At 41.3% G+C, this 23,780-nt stretch overlaps 1 protein-coding gene across 1 annotated transcript; it reads right to left on the bottom strand.

Annotated features, from left to right (window-relative positions):
• Positions 1 to 3,313: 3,313 nt before the first annotated feature.
• On the bottom strand, positions 3,314 to 23,635 carry LOC120303328 (zinc finger protein 850-like). The gene is made up of 3 exons (XM_039332768.1): positions 23,392 to 23,635; positions 12,604 to 14,389; positions 3,314 to 5,381 (listed from the first exon to the last, which is right to left on the bottom strand). Exons 2-3 carry the CDS (start codon positions 13,744 to 13,746, stop codon positions 3,888 to 3,890), a joined length of 2,637 nt encoding a protein of 878 aa, XP_039188702.1. The 5' UTR covers positions 13,747 to 14,389; positions 23,392 to 23,635; the 3' UTR covers positions 3,314 to 3,887.
• Positions 23,636 to 23,780: the final 145 nt, after the last annotated feature.

Raw genomic sequence — 23,780 nt, 5'->3', positions numbered from 1 at the left:
AACCTTTTTAGAAGGACTCCCAAGAATGCCATTTTTAATGCAGATTTAATACGGTATGGATGATGATGATAGTGGCTATTGGCTCTGCGCTCTGTTATGTGAAGAAATCTGAAATAATATAATCCTCAAATTTTATTGATTCCCTTTTCATTCAGGAACTCAAGATGGTATACAAAACACTTCTTGTATGGCATGCTGTGATTTACACAGTAAATGTTCTCCAGTTTACCTACCTCCCGAGACATATTTTTTGCTTTTCAATAATCCATAGATCCTGGAAGCTGTCTTTATGCCTAACCTAATTCTGAATTAGAACTCGTAGCTTTCCATCCAGCACCCTTCAGTGTTACACCAGTTGTTTGTTTTTGGTGCCTTTAAGTCAGTCAAGTGCCTTCTGCCTTTCCCAGGCCAAGCCTGATAAGACTGGCCAAAATTGCACTTAAGGCAGGACTGGAATTGAGTATTTCCCAGTCTCTAATCTGGTGCCTTCACCACTACACCAAACTGGATTTTCTTATTCCCCCAAAATATATCATATATGCCAGCGTATAAGGTGACTTCCGCAAGCGTTAAAATCGGCGCCAAAGACGGGGGTCGTCTTATACACCGAGTCGTCTTATACACCGGAAATACTGGTAGTTGCCGGCGTATAAGACGATGTTCTAGGAATGCGACTCGGCAACAAAGACAGGGGTCGTCTTATACGCCGGGTCGCCTTGTACGCCGGCATATACGGTACTCATTGAGCTGTTCCTGGTACTCCAACACCAATTTCAAGGCTGCAGCTTTCAAGATTCAATCCAATAACTTTGCAATCAGCTACCCCTTACTCTACATATAACATCTGACAATCTGAGCTTCAGACTTTTCTTCTGAGGAAATGGACTATTCCTCTGATTGTAGACTGGTAGCTTCTGGCCTGGCCCTGTGGAGCAGCTCCTCTGGCTTTTGGGTTCTTTTAATTTGTTCAATTTTGTTAGAGACGTGGTGTTAGTACGTTTTGGGGTCTAATTTATATTTTAATTGTAAAGAGGGATTTTTTTGTTAGATACCGTATTCTGCTATTTTCCTCGTGTTGGTTTTAATGTATCTTCTTTGTATATTGACATTCAAATAATATTTGCGTGCTCTACTTAATCTTTAATCATGTCATAAACTATTATTATTTTTATGCTGAGATTCATACCCGTTGCCCCCCTTTCTTGCATTCTGGGCCTTTGATTGTATGCATTAGACATCTCCAAGATAAGGACTTCTGGTTTTGCCCCGTAGTGGTGTGGCCAAGGGATTATAGAGCTCTGCACTCCACAGCTAATACAAAAAGATGTTATATGCCAGTGTGGCAAACCTTTTAGAAATGGAGTGCCCCAAAACCGGCCCCGCCCCCACCTTGTGCCCCTTCTCCACCCCGCTCTGCCCACCCGCAGGGCCACTCACCGCCTTCACAGCCCACTGATCACCCAGATGGCCCAACAGCGCCATGGCAGCTACACCCTCCGCCCACGCCCCGTAGCATCAACTGCATGCGACGGGGTGCAAAGGCAGAGTCTTGTCCCCGTGCCTGGCTGCCATGTCCTTGGTTGCACTGCTCCGTGCGGGCCAGGCTTGGGGACAACTCTACTCCAGGGGGGCTGCTGATGAAGAGGCTATCATGGGAGGAGGCAGAGCTGAGGCAATGGCGCATGTGCCCACAGAGAGGGCACTGAGTGCCACCTCTGACACGCGTGCCATAGGTTCGCCACCGTTATATGCTGATTATTACTGTATATTATTACAGTATATTATTATATACTGTTATTTGTATAAACACAAGAAAAAGGTTTATATCTAACTTTATATGTATTGAATTTTAAGAATTATATTCGTTTAATGTTGATAAAAGGAGAATACTGCTAGAGGAAGAGAAGATTAAAGAAATATATCATTAATTAATATATTGATAATGAAACTATAGAAACTAATTATTATTGATGGTTTTTTAAATATATGAACCCAGAAGCACTTTGTTTACTAAGCACTAAAGAACGTTATTGTACAAAATTAATAAAATATATTAAAAAAAGACATCTCCAAGATAAAAAAAGAAGTCATACTCTGTGCAATGAACTCTTGCAGTAGACAGCAAAGCCATAAACTCTTCCAAGTTATCTTCTGTTGCCTGTCTTAGTGTCCCACTTTATTCCCTGAAGAAATCAGAAATCCGTGGCCGAGAAATATAATTTGTCCTCACTGGGGTGGATTCTGAACATTGTTTTAGAATACATGATCATACCAGAATTCCTTGGCCAGGCATGCTGGCTGAGGAATTTTGGGAGTTGAAGTCCACAAGTCATAAAAGGGCCAAATTTGAAGACCCCTGCACTACAGTACAGCCCTGTGAAAGATTCAGAGGCTTTGGCCATTTCAAGGGTTTTTAGCTCCTAACCATAATGAGACACGATGACAGCTGTGCAAAAAAAAAAAAAATGGCAGCAAAAATGAGTGAAATATTAAATATAATTTTAATGGTTTAAAATTTAGAAACTTTCAACAACTTTAAATTTGAAGCCACCTGAAGCTGGAGGTTCAGGCCAAAATAGATTCTTGGTTCCTCCATCCCTGACCTGGCCCTGATTGTGGGTTTCCGTTTGCAGAGAGAGATCATATGCAAAGTGACCCAGTAGAAAAAAAATTATAAACAGTTCCTCCGAATTGTGTTAGTGAAATGAACAAACCTGCAATTCTTTAGTCTCTTCTAAATTCAGCAAAATTAGGATTATTTATTTGCATATCTTATAATCCCAGTTCTCTGCTCCAATTATTATGCCTCTTTTTACTTGTAGGGATTATTTGGAAATTTTTAAAAAGAAGCCCTGAAAGAAGAATGAAAGAAATGGAAACAGCTTTACATCATCTCATCCCCATATTCATAGCAATGCTAATACCCATTTTTTTTCTTTCTCAAAAGCTATTTAAAGAGCCACACAATGCTTTTTTTTTTTTTTTTTTAAGAAATGGAACATTTCCCACCGTATTTCTTTCTCACAGCTCCAACAAATTTGTCAGCATCTTGGTGCTGGTACCAATTGGCTAACAAGCAAGCGTCTCCCAGAAGACAAGATCACAACAGGCATTGTTAATAAACCTATAAACCAGTGGTTCTCAACCTTTTTTAATGCCGCAACCCCCAACCAGTCATAAGTCGAGGACTACTCAACCGGTCGTAAGTCGAGGACTACTCAACTGGTGCAGCACCATTTGCAGAATGGAACTTTTGGCGGGCTTTCGAAAGCCAATAGAATAAAAGGGAGTAGCACAGCTAAGGAAAAGGGGGGGAAAATGGTGGACTACGTTGTTTGGCGACCCCCGTGAAATGGTCGTTCGACCCCAAATGGGGTCCCGACCCACAGGTTGAAAACCACTGCTATAGACGTTGTGCTCAAAGCTGCAATGTTTTTTCTCCTCAAGCTTCAATCCCTAATAAAAGTCTGGGTGCATCTTTTTTTTTAAACCATGTATTTTTAGAAGCTTCAGCAACTTTACTGGGACCACTCAGAAACGCTGCTTATGACTCACAGACATTTTGCGCAAAGAATATGCTGGCTGGGAAATTCTGGCCTCAAAATCTGGAAGACACCCCGGGTGCAGAAGGCTGAAAATCTGCAAATTGCTTTTCTATGTTCTATAATGCTCAATTTGCAAATTGCACTATTTCTGTTAAGGTAAATAATATACATTAACTCCTGCCGATGACCAGATATGTATTGTTGGTTTTTATCAAACTAACATTTTTCATTTTTCTTTCTCTCATCCTTGATGTCTCATGATGAAATATTTGACTAACTCAGGCCACAGAGTAAGTAATCGGTTTTTCATCTGGATCTCCAATGAGAGATCAGAAATGAATTTCAAGACTTCTCTAAACTTAACACCTCCTGCATCATGTGGGTTTTCTTGTGCGCAGTAAGGGAGGAATTTTTTGTGAAGCGCCGCCCGCAGTCTAGGCATCTGAATGGTTTCTCCCCTGTATGTATACCTACATGATTTATAAGACTAGACCTAGTACTAAAATCTTTCCCACAATCTGGACACTCATATGGTTTCTCTCCTGTGTGACTTCTCTGGTGTATCACCAGGTCTGAATTCCGAATGAAACTTTTCCCACAATCTGTACACTCATATGGTTTCTCTCCTTTGTGAATCTTCTTGTGTGTCATCAGATGAGAATTCTGACTGAAACTTTTCCCACAATCTGGGCACCCATATGCTTTCTCTCCTGTGTGAGTCCTCTGGTGTATTGCCAGGCTGGAATTTCGACTAAATTTTTTTCCACAATCTGGACATTCATATGGTTTCTCTCCTGTGTGAGTACTCTGGTGTCTCACCAAATCAGAATTCTGAGTGAAACTTATTCCACAATCTGGACACTCATACGGTCTCTCTCCTGTGTGAGTTTTCTGGTGTATCACCAGGTGGGACTTCCGACGAAAACTTTTTCCACAAACCAGACATTCATAGGGTTTTTCTCCTGTGTGTGTTGTCTGGTGTATCACCAGATTGGAATTCTGACTGAAACTTTTCCCACAATCTGGACATTCATACGGTTTCTCTCCTGTGTGAGTCCTCTGGTGAATCACCAGCTCAAAATTCCGATTGAAACTTTTCCCACAAACCGGACACTTATAAGGTTTCTCTCCTGTGTGAATCCTCTTGTGTATCACCAGGTAGGAATTCTGACTGAAACCTTTCCCACAATCCGGACACTCAAACAGTTTCTCCACAGTGTGAGTCCTCTGGTGTATTATCAGCTTGCCCGGCTCGCTATAGCTTTTGCTGCATTGGGAGCCCTGGTAGGGCTCCTCTCTGTTGTGAATCCTTCCATGAACCAAAAGTGAGCTATTCTGACCAAAACTTTTGCTGCATTGGGAACATTGATATAGCTTTTCTCCAGTGTGGATCCTCTCGTGAATATTCAGCTGTGATCTACAATCTGTGCTTTTCCCACAATAGGCACATCCCTGGATCTTTTCCACCACTGATATTCTTGGATTCTCAAGGACATCAAAAATACTCTGAATCCCTTGTTGGATGGAGCTTTGATTCAAGCTACTGTTTCCTTTATCACAGGACGAGGCCTGCATTACTCTCTGTCTTATGTGGCTGTCCAGGTGACTTTTTCCTTCCCACTGACTTCCAAACATTTCCCTCTTTTTCTGAACTAGGAAATGATCCCCCTTGATATTTTGATATTTTTCTTCCACATACTCTATTTTGTCCAACTCAAAACTCTTTTCCTGTCTGTCACCTGCTAAGTAAGAAGAGTTTTGGGATTTTCCAGAGGAATTAATAAGATTTTGATTGCTATCTTGATTTGCTTTGCATTTTAATGCTGCTTGTGATTCTCAGTTCTCCACAGTCCTCTCTTTGGCATTCTGTTGCCTGTAAGATTCACATAAAAGGGTTAGTATAATTATTGCTTATAAAATGGCTACAGAACATTTGGGAAAAAACAGATCCCAAAGCATACATTACAATAACAAGCAAAGATGCCAAAATGCTAACTTAACCTCTTACATTAATTATGATTCATTTTCAATATACATGTCTAGTGAGATCGAAGTTCAAATACCCATTCAGTTATGAAATTTACTTATTTACGTGGATCAATCACAAGTTCATGGAATTGTGAAGACTTATCATCAAATATATCTGGAAGTGCTGGGGGACACATTATACATATACAAATATATGTGGCTACACTCACATTGTTTGGCCTAATTTTAGAGCGATGGTGGTCGATGGGTAGGTGGGAGGTAACTGATGAAATGATCCCAAGAGCCTCAGCAACATTTAAAGGACCATTTTTGCCCACTCCAAGTAAGAAAAAGGCAAGAAATACTGCCTACAACAATGCTGCTGACATCCCAATTCAGGTAGTCCTCACTTACCGACAGCCATTGGGACCAGCAAGTCCATTCCTAAATGGCTTGGTCATTAACTATGACATCAGTTAACCATGCCAACTTACAACATCCATTCTGGCTGCGGTCATTAAGTGAATCAGTGTGGTCTGTTCAGTGTAATGTAACATAACTGTGACTTGCAACTTCCTGTCAATTTTCAATCCATTTTGTTTATTAGAAGTCAGTTATGAAATGTTCCAAATATGTGGGACTCTGCAACTGTCATAAATACAAGCCAGTGTCACCCCCCTATAACTGTGATAGCTACAACTTTGAGGAATAGTTTAAAGTCTTCCTTTCATCAGCACTGTAGCATTGAAGACTGGTAAGCAATAAAGTACGGTCACCCATAAAACCAAACATCTCAAATGGGCCCAATAACGATTTTTTTTTTTTAAAGTTAAGAGTTGTGCCAGGCTAATACGTGGATGACAGAGCACCAGGAAATCCTGTGTTTGTCTGTTAGATATGGAAGTAAAAACAAAATTCCTGAAGACAGCATTGGCAGATCAGTTTCAAATTGTTGCTAAGAAAAAAACATGCCCATAAAATCACAAGGAGCCAACCCTAACACGAAGGAGACTTTTTAAAGCATGCACCATCAATGGAATAAAATCCGGGGGGGGGCGGAGAAGGAATGTGTAGCAGCTGATGTTTCAATCTCGTTGCTTCTCTGCTTTTACACCCTGGGGAAATCCAAGCTGCCCTACTTGCTCCCAGCCTCTCCTCCACCTGTCCTCAGCTCACCTTTCAGCTGCTGCTTCCACCCTGGGAAGACCAGGAGAACCACCCACCCCGCCTCCATCCACCCAGCGGAGAGCCGGAAGAGAAAGTTTCTCTGCTGTTGTCCGCCTCTCCTCCAAATCCTCTCTAGCAATCTAATATTCGATATTTCTTTTCGCCTCTATTGCCTATGCTCTACTTGCAGTGAGAGTTGTCTAGCGCTTATATATAGCGCGCCATCTAGTGACATAAAGCTGGAAAATCACGTTGCTCCGTGTCTACCTAAAGCAGTTACAAGATTTCTTCTTCTTCTTCTTCTTCTTCTTCTTCTTCTTCTTCTTCTTCTTCTTCTTCTTCTTCTTCTTCTTCTTCTTCTTCTTCTTCTTCTTCTTCTTCTTCTTCTTCTTCTTCTTCTTCTTCTTCTTCTTCTTCTTCTTCTTCTTCTTCTTCTTCTTCTTCTTCTTCTTCTTCTTCTTCTTCTTCTTCTTCTTCTTCTTCTTCTTCTTCTTCCTCTTCCTCTTCTTCTTCTTCTTCTTCTTCATGCCTTATCGGACGTTCGCGATCATGTTGGCGATCCTGTTTTTATCAGCAGCCCACGAAAAAGTGCTGCTGAGTTTTGTCCAAACCAGATTCCTAGGTTGGCCAATGGGTGGGATCAGCAGGGTGGCGGAATGAGTGGAGGAGGGAGAGAGGGGGAGGGAGAGGGGGGACAAACCCAGAGAGTGGGCAAACGATCAGAACGAAAGATCCTGACACACTATAGCAAGGATTGTGAGCTGTTAACACCCCAGACTATAGGGGAGAAATGGACAGGGGAAGCTGGACTTTTGTGGCTCTTTCGTGCGTAGCACTACATAAAAAATACTCTTTACCAGAAGCAAATTCATGGGGCTTCTCTATATTATCTAAGCTTACTCTAAATTAATATCATCTTAACACCATGCAGTTGGAAAGGACCTTAGCAGTTTTCTAGTAGTACAACCCACTATTCAAGGCAGAAGCCTTATACCAGTGGTGGTGAACCTATGGTACAGGTGCCAGAGTCGGCGGCACTCAGAGCCCTATCTGTGGGTACGCGTGCTGTCGCCCCAGTCATAGGCCTTCAGCTAGGTTTTATAAAACCTTTTCGCTTTAGGCCTCCGCCGCCATGTGCAAAAAATAAATAAAGGTTCAGTCAATTTCAACTTCTCACGGGAAAAAAAAGATCTTGCAAAGTTGGGATTGATTGATTGAACTTTTTAGTCCCACCCAGTCTGCTGTTACCACTGCAGCCACGCCCACCCAATGGGCCACACCCACCCAGCACTCAACGATGCATAAGTGGGTTTTGGGTTGCAGTTTGGGCACTCAGTGACTAAAAGGTTCGCCATCACTGCCTTATACCAATCCACTTAAATGGTTGTCCACAGTGCTTTTTTTCTAAAAAAAAAAAGTGCCGGAACTCACACACGTCATACAACCCGCCTTGTCTACCCTACAAGGTTCCATCTAAAAAAGGTGCCGGAACTCCATTCTGGGCATTCTATCAGAAAAAAAGCCCTGATTGTCCAGCTTATTCTTGAAAACCTCCAGAGATGGTGCACCCACAACTCCAGGTGCAAAGTATTCTATTGCTCCCACTGACAGGAAATTTCTTACTTTTAGCCTAGGACTGCATAGACTTTTTTTGGCAACTGCAGCACACTCCTGGCTCACATTTGCCCACTTGGACACCTAGATTGCTTTCACACTTACTGCTGTTGAGCCAGATACTACTGTACCTATTCTATACCTGTGCATTTGGATTCTCCTACCTAAGTGCAAGACCTCCCTTTTTCTCACCACTTAACTGCTTCTTTTTAGCCAAATGCTCAAGTCTGTCAAGATCCTTCTGGATCTTGAATCTATCTTCTAAAGTTTTGGCTCTTCTCCCCCAACTTGGTGTCATCTGCAAATTTCATGAGCTCTCCTTCTATCCCCTCATCTAGATCATTTATGAAGATATTGAAAAGTACTGGGCCCAGTTGCAAAAAAATACTGGACTACAATAAGAAAATGGATCAAAGAAATAATAGACCAACCCGTAGACTGGAAACCAGAGATCTTTTTGTTGGGTATTTTAAACAGAAAATATAGTAAAGAAATATGGTAATTAATTTTACATATAATAACGGCGGCAAGAATAGCATATGCACAGTGCTGGAAAAATGAGAATATACCATCAGAGGAAGAAGTGATAAGAAAAATCCTGGACTGTGCTGAGATGGACAAATTAACAAAAGAGATAAAAGAAAAGGAAGACACAGAGTACTATATAACATGGAACAAATGGTATGACTGGTCGGAGACTAGAAATAATAGAGGAGAATAAATATGGAAAGGTCAAAAGTGAAAATATGTGTATAATAATGTATAATATGAATTATTCTTAGTAAGAAGTAGAATATGAAAGAAGAAAAATATAAATAAGAAACAATGGGGCAATAAGGATAAATATTCTAAAAAAAAATAAGGGGGGAAATGTAAATAATAGAAGATTACCGTTACGTAATCGCTGTTAAAAAAAGGGGGAGGAGTATATACTCTGTGTGTGTGTGTGTGTGTGTTATGTTTTGCTTTGTTTTGTTGGTTAAAAATATAAAAAAATTTTTTAAAAAAAGTACTGGGCCCAAGACCGAATCTTGAGAGATTCCACTGCATTCTACCCTCCATATAGATTAGCGGTCCCCAATCTTTGTGGCTTGGCGGCCCAGCGGCTGGGGGTTCATGTAAGCAGCAGGGCAGTGCTTGATATTGTTGCAAATGGAGCACAGCCTGGGTAATGGGCCACAGCCCGGGGACCACTGATGTAGATATAGTTCCACTGAGGATTATTCACTGAATGCAGTTAGTCAGCCAATTGCGAATCTACATGGGGAGGTGATACTGTCCCAAATTGTTCTATCTTACCAAGAAGTAAGTTGTGGTCTACTTTCTCAAATCTCTTGCTGAAGTCCAAATATACTATCTCCACAGCATTTTGCTGATACATTAGTTTAGTAGTTACTTCATCAAAAATGGCAATAATTTTGTCTGACATGATTTATTTTTAACAAACCCATTCTGCTTCAGTTACAGCAGCCCCTCATTTTTTTTTCTCCAGAAGCATTAATGGAAACACAAACAGAAGTTTGCTTTAATTAAATTAGTTGGACAGTTCTAAATCTTTTAAAAGAAGGAATAAAATCAGGGGGCACACAGCCCAGAAGAACCAAGAGGGGGTGACAGGCACCTTCAAATACCACAAGTGCCACACTCAGGACCAGCTTTCAGACTTACCAGCCAAGTTCTTCTTATGTTAAAGGAATTCATCCCCAGGTTTTTGGAAACATTTGTGTTTACTCACGGTCCCCATCGATGGGGACCTCAATTTTCGCAATATCTGCAGCTCACATCATCATACTCGCAGAGTGGCTGGACTGATGTATGACTGAAATTGAAATTTTAAATTTATATTGAGGGAGGAGGGAAGCTAAGTAAGACAGATTAGTTACAGAGATACAGAATGCACAAGAGACAGATTACAGTTAGCTTAAAAATTGTAGTTAGAAACCCACCGTATGTGTGGAGTCCTCATCAATGAGCAAGAGTTGGGAAATGAGCTTTATATATATATATATATATATATATATATATATATATATATATATATATATATATAAAATTATTAATAAACTTATTCGCCACCCAACTCGCAGTTTGAGGTTACTGAGCGTCTTACTTTGTCCTAATGCTCATAGTAACACTGACAAAACCCATTGTTTTCCTTGTCAATAGCTATTGATAGTTCTTACACAATGCATTAATAAAAATGAGACATTTTCCACTGTGCATTTTTTCTCACATCGCCAACACCAAGGAGGATGCAACAAATATGTTAGCATCTTAGTGCTGCTATCACCCAGCAACCATCAAAGGGAAACAAGCAAGCAGCTCTAAGAAAATGAGATCACAAAAGGAATTGCTAACAAACCTGGTGATCCTGTGATCAAAGCTATGATCCCTTTTCTCCTCAACTTAATATTCCTACAGCTTTTCTCCATCAGGTTCATCTGCAAGGCAGAACAGCCTTTACGTGTGAAATTTTACCCCGCTTTTTTCACTGGGCTTGGGCCTACTCCCCACACACCTTAACATGGTCTGTACAGGCTTAAGGTAGCAAAACAGATCATGCCAAACCAATCTTATTTCATTCCTTGATAAAGTGACTAAACTAGTAGATCAGAGAATTATTGTGGACGTAGTATACTTAGATTTTAGTAAGGCATTTGATAAAGTAGACCACAACCTACTCCTTGGTAAGCTAGAAAAAGGTGAAATAGACAACATCACCACCAGATGGATCTGTAGCTGGCTGTACCGTACTCAACAAATAGTCCTCAATGGCACTACAACCACATGGAGACAAGTAAGCAGTGGGGTACCACAAGGTTCCGTATTAGGCCCAGTACTCTTCAATATCTTCATCAATGACTTAGATGAGAGAATAGAAGGAGAACTCATCAAATTTGCAGATGACACCAAACTGGCAGGAGTAGCCAACACCCCAGAAGACAAACTCAGGATCCAAAAAGATTTTGACAAACTTGAACAATGGGCCCTAGCCAATAAAATAAGTTTGTCAACGCTGCTAACATTGGGTGTTTTTGCTTTGACAACAGATGAAGATGTAACCATTTTCGTCTTATGTTTTATTTTTAGAGTTAGAGTTAGATGATCCTGGGGGGAGGAATGTGCATGAAAGTTTAGCTAGACATAACAATACTGAACCTAGTGTATAAACCAAGGTTACTGAAATAAGAGATGATAAGAATTGGCTGGCTAGAGAACTGGAAGGGAAGCCTGCATTTCAAACTAATTGGAGAATGTGATTTATGACTGTAATTGGAGGAAGGAATTGTGCTTTGATACTATGTGCTCAGGGGAGGGGAACTCAGTTTTTGGCTTTCATTATGTTAGTGCTGATGCTATGCAATTCAAATAAAGATTCTTTAAGGCAAACAATGCCTCGAAGTTCTTTGAAGAGTTCATCTGTCAGAACCATGACAAAGTTTCAATGTGGAGAAAAGCAAAGTTTTACATTTAGGCAGCAAAAATCAAAGGTATCAAAGCACAATTCCCTCCTCCAATTACAGTCATAAATCACATTCTCCAATTAGTTTGAAATGCAGGCTTCCCTTCCAGTTCTCTAGCCAGCCAATTCTTATCATCTGCTTTAGCAAGCATGGCAACTTGGGAGCATTTGTAAGGCATCTGTCCTGTGTGGGTCTTTCTATGAACCTCAAGGGAGCTATTCTGACCAAAGTTTTTGTCACATTCATAGTATTATATGATCCTGGTCACAGAGTGTCCTTCACATTGCATGTGATCTACTAAACAAAAATTGTAAACTGTCTTTTTGAATTGTGTTGGTGAAATAAATAATCATGGAGTTTTTGGTATCTTCCAATCCCAGCATAATCAGAATAATCTATCTGCATAGCTAAAATGTCATTTCACTGCTACAAATAATGTTCCTCTCTTTATTTGAACAATAAACATTTGGAAAAAAAATTTAAGGAGCCTTGGGAGAGAAGTTAAAAGTACAGAAAATGTCTCCCATGTTTTGGGAAAAGAGCTATGCATTACCCTGTCCCAATGTTTACAGAAATGCTGACACTTTCCTTTTTTTTCCTTTCTCAAAAGCTAATACTAATTTTTACAGAATAGCCAAATTTGTGCAAAAATAAATATCCAACAACTTCTGCTGCTGATGGCCAGTTATTATCAAGCTAACATGTTCCATTTTTTCCTTTCCTCCTTCACATCTAATACCATGACATATTTGACTACAAATAGTCACGCAAATGCTTTGTAGTCAAATTAAAGAGTCAATTTCTCAGCTGGACTTACAGTGGGACATTAGGAATGAAATTCAAGCCTTCTCTGCACTCATCACTTTGGGCCTAATGTGGATTTTCTTGTGTGTTATAAGGATAGAATATTTCCTGAAGCACCGCCCACACTCAGGGCACTTAAATGGTTTCTCCCCTGTGTGTATAAGCACATGATTCATAAGGCTAGTCCTAGTACTGAAATCTTTCCCACAGTCTGGACACTCATATGGTTTCTCTCCTGTGTGAGTCCTCTGGTGCCTCACTAGTTCAGAATTCCAAAGGAAACTTTTCACACAATCTGGACACTGGTATGGTTTTTCCCTGGAGTGAGTCCTCCGGTGTGTCTTCAGGCTGGAATTGTTACTGAAACTTTTCCCACAATCAGGACATTCAAAGGGTTTCTCTGCTGTGTGAGTCTTCTGGTGTGTTACCAGGTTAGAATTGTTACTGAAACTTTTCCCACAATCCGGACATTTAAAGGGTTTCTCTCCTGTGTGAGTCCTCTGGTGTGTCACCAGGCTGGAATTGTGACTGAAACTTTTCCCACAATCAGGACATTTAAAGGGTTTCTCTCCTGTGTGAGTCCTCTGGTGTATTACCAGGCTGGAATTGTTACTGAAACTTTTATCACAATCAGAACACTCAAATGGTTTCTCCCCTGTGTGAGTCCTCCGATGTTTTAGCAGGTTGGAATTCTTACTGAAACTTTTCCCACAATCAGGACATTCAAAGGGTTTCACTCCTGTGTGAGTCCATTGGTGTATCACCAGCTCATAATTCTGACTGAAACTTTTCCCACAATCAGGACATTCAAACGCTTTCTCTCCTGTGTGAGTCCTCTGGTGTATCACCAGCTCATAATTCCGACTGAAACTTTTTCCACAATCAGGACATTCAAAGGGCTTCTCTCCTGTGTGAGTCCTCTGGTGTGTCACCAGGCTGGACTTGTGACTGAAACTTTTCCCACAAATAGGACATTCAAACGGTTTCTCTCCTGTATGAGTTCTCTGGTGTGTCACCAGGATGGAATTGTAACTGAAACTTTTCCCACAGAAAGGACATTCAAACATTTTCCCCCCTATTCGAGGCCTCTGGTGTCTCATGTGATGGAATTTTTGACTGAAACTTTTCCCACAGATAGAGCATTCAAAAGGTTTATCTCCTGTGTGAGCCCTCTGTTGTTTCATGAGGTGGGAATTTCCAATGAAATTTTCACACAATCTGGATACTCATATGTGATTGGGAACACTTGTATGGCTTCTCTGCTGTGTGGGTCCGTCCATGAACCACAAGAGAGCTGTTCTGACCAATTAGTATCGCTTTTCTCCCGAATGGATCTTGTCATGCATAATCACCTGTGATTTGCAATCTATGCTTTTCCCACAACAGGCAGATCTATGGAGCTTTTCCACCGCTGATATTCTTGAGGAGGTCAAAAATACGTGTGATCCCTTGTTTAGTGATGTTTTGATTAAAACCGTTTTCTTCCTCCCAGAGCAAGGCCTGCATCTCTCTCTGACCTACGTGGCTGTCCAATCAACCTTTTCCTCCCCCCTAACTTCCAGATATTTCCATCTTTTTCTGACTGAAAAATAATCTCCCTTGATCTTTCATGCAATGTATCTTTGTGTTTCGCATACTCTACTTTTTCCAGCTCAAAACCTCTTCTTAATTTTCTCTCTTTTGTCTATCAGTTGCTGGAGAAGGAGAATTATGTGGTTTTCTGAAGGAAATGGAAAATATTTTGATTTCTGGCTGGATTTGCATTCCTTTCCAATGTTCCTTGTTATTCTCAGGTGTCCAGTGTGCTGTTATTGGCATCCTCTTTGTCTATAAGATTCAAATAAAAGTGTAACTTTAATTGTTTACAAAATGGTTGCAGAAGATGTGAAAAAGAGAAAAAGTATACATTACAATGAATAAGCAAACATGCCACAATACTAGAATAACCACCTACTCACTACAGTCTGTGAGTTAAGAAGGAGGAGCACGGAGGAAGTAAATAGCTGAGTCTGAGCCCCTGCTGATTGGACCTCCATTGCATTTGAACTGCCCAGACATGGCTGGGAAGAGCTACAATCTGTGAGTAAGGAGGAGCGTGGAGGAGGAAAGTAGCTGAGCCCCTGTTGATTGGACCTCCATTGCATTTAAACTGCCCAGAGGTTGCTGGGAAGAGCTACAATCTGTGAGTTAAGAAGGAGGAGGGTGGAGGAGGAAAGTAGCAGCCTGTGTGCCTAATGGAGCATGAATCATATGAGTAAAAATCAAAAACAGCAGCAGTACATTCAGAGTAAATGTGTCTGAGATTCCTTTCATCTCAGAATGTCTGGCTTAGTTCAGGGCAACACTTGTTTTGCAGCTGTTTTTCGCAGTACTCTTTTCAAACTTGGAAACTGTCCTATCTGTAAACGAATCACTAATCTACAAGGACAGATTATTTAGGGTCTGTAATCTGTGCTCTTCAGGCAGAAATTAGGTATCCAGTTCAGCCCTTCTACTCTATTGAGTCTCTGCGCTATCAGCCCCCTCTACCACACAGATCCTGCAGGAGAAGGACAGTATGGACAGCTGTGACATCTGGCAGGGTGAGAGCTGTGAACCATAAACACAAAGCTTTCACTGTGTCCCTGCATAACAGATACAGTGCCCTTGCTGACCTTAATAGGGACATTAAGGAGACAGGTCAAGATAGTTGTGATGATAACTCAAATAAGCAAGGGATCATGATCCGACCTGAAGAACTTGTTTTTGACAGGGAGAAGTGTGAATCAGGTATTACACATCAGTCATGCAAGAAGAGCAAGGCATCCAAAAAGAGAAGCCACCTTCTGGTTGGTGATTCAATTATAAGGGATGTAAATTTAGGAAAGGACACAGAGGTTTCAAAAGAGGTCAGGTGTTTTCCAGGTGCTACTGCCAGTAAGGACAAGAAGCGCATTTTTAAAATAGTCAAGAATGCCAGCAAGGACTGTGATGTGGATGCTATTGTACATCTTGGCACTAACAATCTGTCCCAAAAAGATGTACACTCTGTGTAGAATGGTTTCCAGAGCTTGGAGCAGGAACTTAGCAGGATAGGCTGTAGGCTTACTTTTTCAGAGGTTTTACCAGTGTATAAGGAGCAAAATCGAAAAGGCCAGCGTATAGCAGAATTCAATATGTGGCTAAAGGAGTGGTGTAAAGGGGAAGGCTTTGGTTGTATTAGTCACGATGTCTGTAGCTGATCCAATGAAAAAATGTACAAAAGAGATGGTTTGTATCCATCAAAGAAAGTGACTGAGTTACTCAGCAATAAATTCACAGATTTTCTGAAGGAAAACAATGGGGACAGTGAATTAATTGATACAGAACATCCCTGTCCCCGGCAATCTAAAAATTATAAGGCTATCACTACATGTAACATAGATGTGTGTATGGACAAGAATATCAACCTTGCTGTCAAGCAAAATCAAGCTTTTAGTATCAAGTGCCACTGAAAGTGCACTAACCAAACAGGTGATAAGATAATAGGGGAACTCAGGCACCACACAGGTTATGTAGAAAGTAAACACAGGGTCAGTCATAAAGGACTCAAATGTCTATGCACCAATGCACAGAGTATGAACAGTAAATAGGGTGAACTAGAAATTCAGGTTAATGAGGGCAGATATGATATTGTTGTCATTACGGAAACATGGTGGGATGAAACCCACAACTGGAACACACACTAGAGGGATTTAAATTATTTAAAAGAAACAGACCAAATAAAAGAGGAGGTGGAGTTGCTCTCTATATAAGAAATAACTACATCTCTACAGAAATAGAGCACAACAATAATGAAAACTGTCTTGAATGCATTTGGGTCAATATAAAAGGGGGGGAAATGACATTGCCATAAGTGTATACTAAAGGCCACCCAACCAAACAGAGGAAATAGATGAACTTTTTGCTAGTCAGCTAACTAAGATATATAGGAAGCACATCACAATAGCAATGGGGGACTTTAATTACCCTGACATCAACTGGGAGACAAACTCTGCACCAAGTGGAAGATCAAACAGATTCCTGACAAACCTAGCAGACAACTTTGTCTCCCAAAAAGTAGAGAAGGGAACTAGGGGATTAGCCATATTAGATTTAATTCTCATTAACAGAGATGAAATGATAAAAGGTGTTGAAGCTACAGGAACCTTGGGAGGAAGTGATCATGCAATATTGGAATTCAACATTATGGAAGCACAAGCAATAGAACACAATCAAACTAGAGTCTTGGACTTTAAGAGAGCTAATTTCAATAAAATCAGAGAGGGTTTGGGAAGGATTCCATGGATGAGAATCCTCAAAGGGAAAACAACTCAAGAAGCTTAGGAAATTTTGAAAAGTGAGATAATAAAAGCCCAGTCTAGTATAATACCAATAAAGAAGAAAAATAACAACTCTCAAAAGAAACCAGCATGGCTGCATAAAGAACTCTCCGATAAATTGAAAGATAAAAAGGACAAGTATAAAAAAATGGAAAGAAGGGCACATAACTAATAAGTATTTGCGCTTGCAAAGGTGAAGTGAGGAAAGCTAAGGCTCAAAATGAACTAAGGCTTGTGACAAAAGTAAAAAATAACAAAAAAAGCTTCCTTCAACATATAAAAAACAAGAAAAAAGTTAAGGAAATGATTGATCCATTAGTGAGGGAAATTGGCAAGAAGGTGAGAAGCAACAGGGAGAAAGCAGAACTATTTAACTCGTTTTTTGCATTTGTCTTTACACAAAGGGAAAAAACAGTCCAACCTATCAAAAATAGTGCCATAAAAAACAGATTTGAAACACAAGTTAAAATAGGCAAGAAAATGGTAAGTGAGCACCTGTCCACCATAGATGAATTCAAATCACCAGGACCAGATGAATTACACCCCAAGGTTCTCAAGTAACTGGCAGATGTGATCTCAGAACCACTGAATTATATTTTTCAAAGATCCTGGAGCACTGGGGAATACCAGAGGACTGGAAAAAAGCTGATGTTCCCATCTTCAAAAAAGGAAAAAAAATGGACCCAGGAAATTACAGATCTATCAGCCTGACCTCAATATCTAGGAAGATTCTGGAAAAGATAATCAAACAAGAAATCAGCAAACACCTAGAGACGAACAAAGTCATTATTAAAAGCCAACATGGGTTTATCAAAAACAGATCATGCCAGATAAATCTTATTGCATTCTTTGACCAAGTGACAAAATTAGTGGATCAGAGGAATGCTGTGGACATAATTTACTTGGACTTCAGTAAGGCATTTGATAAAGTAGATCACAACCTACTACTTGGTGAGATAGAAAAATGTGAGTTAGAAGCATCACCACCACATGGATTTGCAGCTGGCTAACCGGCCGTACTCAGCATGTGGTCCTCAATGGAACTGCATCTACATGGAGGGAAGTGTGTAGTGGGGTGCCCCAGGGCTCTGTTCTTGGCCCAGTGCTCTTCAACATCTTCATCAATGATTTGGATGAAGAGATAGATGGGGAACTCATCAAATTTGCAGACGACACCAAGCTGGCAGGAATAACCAACAATCCAGAAGACAGGCTTAAGATACAGAAGGATCTGGACAGACTTGAACACTGGGCACTAACTAACAAAATGAAATTCAATGGTAAAAAAAGCAAGGTTCTACATTTAGGCAAGAAAAACCAAATGCACAAGTACGGCATAGGTGGCACCATGCTCAACAGTAGTAACTGTGAGAGGGACCTTGGAGTCCTAGTAGACAATCACCTAAATATGAGTCAACAGTGTGCTGCAGCTGCCAAAAAGGCCAACACAGTGCTAGGCTGCATTAACAGAGGGATAGAATAAAGATCATGTGAAGTATTAATACCACTCTACAATGCCTTGGTAAGGCCACACTTGGAATACTGCATCCAGTTTTGGTCACCACGATGTAAAAAAGATGTTGAGTCTCTAGAAAGAGTACAGAGAAGAGCAACAAAGATGATTAGGGGACTGGAGGCTAAAACATATAAAGAACGGTTGCTAGAATTGGGTATGTCTAGTTTAATGAAGAGAAGGACAAGGGGGAACATGATAGCAGTATTCCAATATCTCAGGGGCTGCCATAAAGAAGAGGGAATCAAGCTATTTTCCAAAGCACCTGAAGGCAAGACAAGAAGCAACGGGTGGAAACTAATCAAGGAGAGAAGCAACCTAGAACCAAGGAGAAACTTCCTGACAGTGAGAACAATTAATCAGTGGAACAGCCTTTCTCCAGAAGCAGTAAATGCTCCAACACTGGAAGTTTTTAAGAAGAGACTGGACAGCCATTTGTCCAAAATGGTGTAGGGTTTCTTGCCTGAGCAGGAGGTTGGACTAGATGACCTCCAAGGTCCCTTCCAACTTTACTATTACTACTACTACTACTACTACTACTACTACTACTATTATTATTATTATTATTATTATTATTATTATTATAACATTACTTAATCAAATAAAATTAGATCTAGAGAAATGGAAAAACTTACAACTATCAGTGTTAGGAAGAATAGCAATATTCCAATATCTCAGGGGCTGCCATAAAGAAGAGGGTGTCAATCTATTCTCCAAAACGCCTGAAGGCAGGACAAGAAGCAACGGATGGAAACTAATCAAGGAAAGAAACAACCTAGAACTAAGGAGAAACTTCCTGACAGAACAATTAACCAGTGGAACAACCTGCCTCCAGAAGTGGTGAATGTTCCAGCACTGGAGGTTTTTAAGAAGAGACTGGATAGCCATTTGTCTGAAATGGTATGGGGTTTCCTGCCTGAGCAGGGGGTTGGACTAGATCAGTGGTTCTCAACCTTTCTAATGTCGCGACCCCATAATACAGTTCCCCATGTTGTGGTGACCCCCAACCACTTATACATCACCGGGTGCCAGGGGCGTGGCCAAAGAAAAGGGGGGGAAAGTGATGGACAGCCTTGTTTGGCGACCCCCGTGAAATGGTCGTTCGACCCCAAATGGGGTCCCGACCCACAGGTTGAGAACCACTGGACTAGATGAATAGACAGAATAGCAGCATATAGCCTGAATCCAAAATCAGGATAGCTAAGGCTGAAACTGAACTAAGGCTTGCCACAAATGTCAAAAATAATTTTTAACAAGTTTCTTTCAACATGTAAAATACGAGAAATTAAGTCAAGGAAATAATCGGTCCACTAATGGGAAAAGATGGCAAGGAAATGACTGGGAGCAGGGAGAAAGTGGGGCTGCTTAATTCATTCTTTGCATCCTTTTTCACACACACAAAAAAAAATAGTTCAACCCACGAAAAACAACTCTAAAAAACAGACTGGGGATACAAATTAAAATAGGCAAGAAGAGAACACCTTCAAATCATCAGGACCAGATTCATTACATCCCAGAGTTCTGAAGGAACTGGCAGACCTGATCTCAGAACCCTTGAACCATATCTTTCAAAGATCCTTGAGCACCTGGGAACTCCCAGTGGACTAGAAAAAAGCTGATTGTCATGGCTTCATCGGATCCCAGTTGGGAGTAGGAGTTGGAACCAGGCTGTCCGACAGGGAGAGCACGGTCTCCTCTGAATGATGGAGAGTCGAGGGACTGAAGATGAGACAGTCCCAGGGCTGTCTGGCAGTGGGGAGGGGGCAGCCAACCTGACAGAATGCTGCCTGCAGGAGCAGAGCAGCTACAGAGGGCCAGCAGAGATGACAGACTCCAGATCACCTCTGATTAGGAACAACTGCCTCCCCCATTCAATGCACAGGAGGTCAGCAAGGCTACTGAGACGAAGCAGCCCCATCCCTCCTCACAAGGAAAGCTTGGGAAGGATGATTTAATCAGATGCTGGGTGAAGGTGTGTTTGTCAGGAACACCTGCTTGTTTTGATGTGCACCTTCCTGGCTTTACTGGATCATGTCTTTGTAAATTGTGTTTTTGGACTCTGAACCTCAGAAATTGCTTGTATACTTTGGATTTGACTCTCGGACTGTGCTTTTCTTGGTGGAACTCTGGACTTGTGGCTATCGTTACTTCCCTCTTTGCCTCATGGTCAGCTAGAACCTAGTTTGTAGAGCAGGGGAATCCAGACTGGGACCTGAGGGCTGGGGCGGAGCTTCACTGGTACCACTGGTGGGTCATTTCACACTGTGGTAATGAGCAAGTGTTCTGTCCAGGACATAACATATAAGCGATGCTTGAGCAGAGTCTGCAGGGTTGTCCAGGACACTACACATCCTCTTCATTATTTGTTTTCCTGGTTACATTCTGGGAGGAGGTTTTGTTGTATCTGAAGCAGAACATTCAGCCACGGTTTTGTTCCCTGTAGCAGAGTTCCCCAACCTTTCAGGGTTGGCAGCCCAGAGCTGGGAGAGCGGGAAAAGAAGGGATGGTTTTGTTGGGTGTGTTTGTGTGTGTGTACAAACACCCGTTGCTCGTGTGAGTGGGGCCATGAGCGCTTGCACCTGTTACAAAGCTCACGTGAGTGTGGCTGCAAATGCCCACAATATTCGCACAAATGCCCACAGTGACATTGCACAAGTGGGGCCCGCAAATGCCCATGACATGAGCGTGGCCTTGAATGCCCATGGCGACATGCGAAGGGGGCTGCAAATGCCCGCAACATTCGCACAAATGTAGTCACAAATGCCTGTGGTGACACTTGCACAAGTGGGGCCCGCAAATGCCTATGACAACACTCACATGAGTGCAGCCTCGAATGCCCACGGCAACACACGAAGGGGGCTGTAAATGCCCATGACACTTGCAGTGATGCACAAGTGGGGCTGCACACATGCACACACACGCACTGGTCAGCCACTCATGTGGCTCAATGACCAATAGGCTGTGGCCCGGAAGTGGGCTACAGCCCACAGGTTAGAGATCCCTGCATCTAGCATCAACCTTGTGAATTCTCAAGTTTCCTCTTTCTACTATATATTGAAAATGGACAGTGATTAATATATATATACACAAACACATATACATACGTGTGTGTGTGTGTGTGTGTGTATAGATGAAGGTATAAATTTATGTATATATATAGAATGTGAATGTTTGTGTTATGTTTATGGGTAGATATATATATATATATATATATATATATATATATATATATATATATATATATTCTCTTGAGAGCAGACAACAGAATTTCCTTTTTCATGTGGCCACTGTGCTCACAATAAAAAAATGACAATAAAAGTTATCTTATTAATAAACAGGCGCTACTTAAAGGTTGCCTTGCCATAGTGACTTTGGTCAGAACACTGATATAGTTCCCATCTTCAAAAAAGGAGCAAAATTCACAAAACTACAGACCAATCAGTCTGCCATCAATGCCTGAGAAGATCCTGGAAAAGATAATCAAACAAAAGATCTGTAAACACCTAGAAGCAAGCAGACTTATAACCAGAAGCCAACATGGGTTTGTCAAAACAAGATCATGCCAAACAAATCTTATTTCTTCTTTGATAAAATGAGTGGACCAGCAAAATGCTGTGGACAAGGTATACTGGAATTGCAGTAAGGCATTTGTAAAGTAGACCACAATCTACTTCTTGTAAGTAAAAAAAATGTGGGATAGATAGCATCACCAGTAGATGGATTTGTGACTGGCTGACAAACCGCACTCAATGTGTGGTCCTTAATGGAACTAAAACTATATGAAGTATGCACTGGGATACCCCAAGGCTCTATCTTAGGCTCACTACTCTTTAATATCTTCATAAACAATTTAGATGAGAGAATAGAAGGGGAACTCATCAAATTCAAAGATGACATTAAGCTGGCAGAAATAGCCAACACCACAGAAGACAAGCTCAAGATACAAAAGAATCTCAATATATTTGAACACTGGGCCTATCTAAAAAAATGAAATTCAATGCCAAGAAAAACCAAATGTCAAGATACAGAATATGTGGAATCTGACTCAATAGCAATAACTGAGAGAGGGATCTTGAAGTCCTAATGGGCAATCACTTAAATATGAGCCAACAGCATGATGCTGTGGCCAAAAAAGCTAATGCAATCCTAGGCTGCTGAAACAGAGAGACAGAATCAAGATGATGTGAAGTATAGTACCAATTTTTAATGCTTTGGTAAGGCCACACTTGGAATACTGCATCCAGTTTTGGTCACCACAGTATTAAAAAGGTGTTGAGACTCTATAAAGAACACAGAGAAGAGCAGCAACGGTGCTAGAGACTAAAACATATAAATAACGGTTACAGTAATTGGGTATGTCTAGACTGGTGAAAGGAAGGTCTGGGTGACATGATAACAGTGTTCCAATACTTGAGGGGGCAAGACGACGGTGTCAACTTATTTTTCAAATCACCAGAAGGCAAGACAAGAAAGAATGGAGAAGCAACCTAGAACTAAGGAGAAACTTCCTAACAGTGAGAACAATTAACCAGGGGAAGGGCTTCCCTTCAGAAGTTGTGGATGCTCCATCACTAGAGACTTTTAAGAAAAGACTGGACAGCCATTTGGCTGAAATGGTATAGGGTCTCCTGCTTGAGCAGGGGGTTGGACTAGAAGACCTCCAAGGTTCCTTCCAACTTTGTTACTTTTTTTACAAATCTGCAGTGATGGAGCACCCACCTTTGGAGGGAAGACATTGCCAAAGAATCAACCTTCACTAGAAGGAGACTTTTTTAGATCTTCCCATCAGCAGAAAATTGCAGCCCCCAGTTTAACAGCCTGCAGCACCAGTGGACTTAAATTTGGGGAGGGAAGGAAAATGGAGCAGCAGCAGCTAACATGCTTCAGCCTCGTTTATTTCTCTGCTTGGACTCCGTGAAGAAAACCCAAAAGCCCCGCTTGCTCCCGGCTTCTCCTCCGACCTGCCCTCAACTCACCTTTCAGCTGCTGCTTCGCTCCTTGGAAGAGCACAAAAGCCGCTCTGCACACCATCCTCCTCCCATGAGTGATCCCGAAGAGGAAGTTCCTCTGCGCTTTCCGGCTCCTGCCATCCTTTCTAGCAATACAATACTCTATGGTTTTAACTCCTTTAAGCTCAATCACAGATATCGCCCATGGTATTGTCTACTTTCTAGACCAGTGGTTCTCAACCTGTGGGTCGGGACCCCATTTGGGGTCGAACAACCATTTCATGGGGGTCGCCAAACAACGCAGTCCGCCATTTTTTCCCCTTTTCCTTAGCTGTGCTACTCCCTTTTATTCTATTGGTTTTTGAAAGCCAATAGAATAGACTCTCTTGAATAGAGTCTAATTCTATTGGCTTTCA

The sequence above is a fragment of the Crotalus tigris genome, unplaced genomic scaffold, assembly GCF_016545835.1.
Source record: "Crotalus tigris isolate CLP2741 ecotype Arizona unplaced genomic scaffold, ASM1654583v1 scf7180000024464.508515016:1373766, whole genome shotgun sequence".
Classification (NCBI taxonomy): domain Eukaryota; kingdom Metazoa; phylum Chordata; class Lepidosauria; order Squamata; family Viperidae; genus Crotalus; species Crotalus tigris.
The sequence above is the reverse complement of the archived record's forward strand: the minus strand, read 5'-3'. Positions and strand labels throughout refer to the sequence as shown.

Bases quoted from the DNA above. Each gene is read 5' to 3' on its own strand.
- LOC120303328 (XM_039332768.1), bottom strand. From the start codon at position 13,746: ATGAAACAACAGAGGGCTCACACAGGAGATAAACCTTTTGAATGCTCT. The intron at 5,382-12,603 runs GCTTGAATTTCA...GTGGAGAACTGA, and splicing joins AAGTGATGAGTGCAGAGAAG to GAATCACAAGCAGCATTAAA.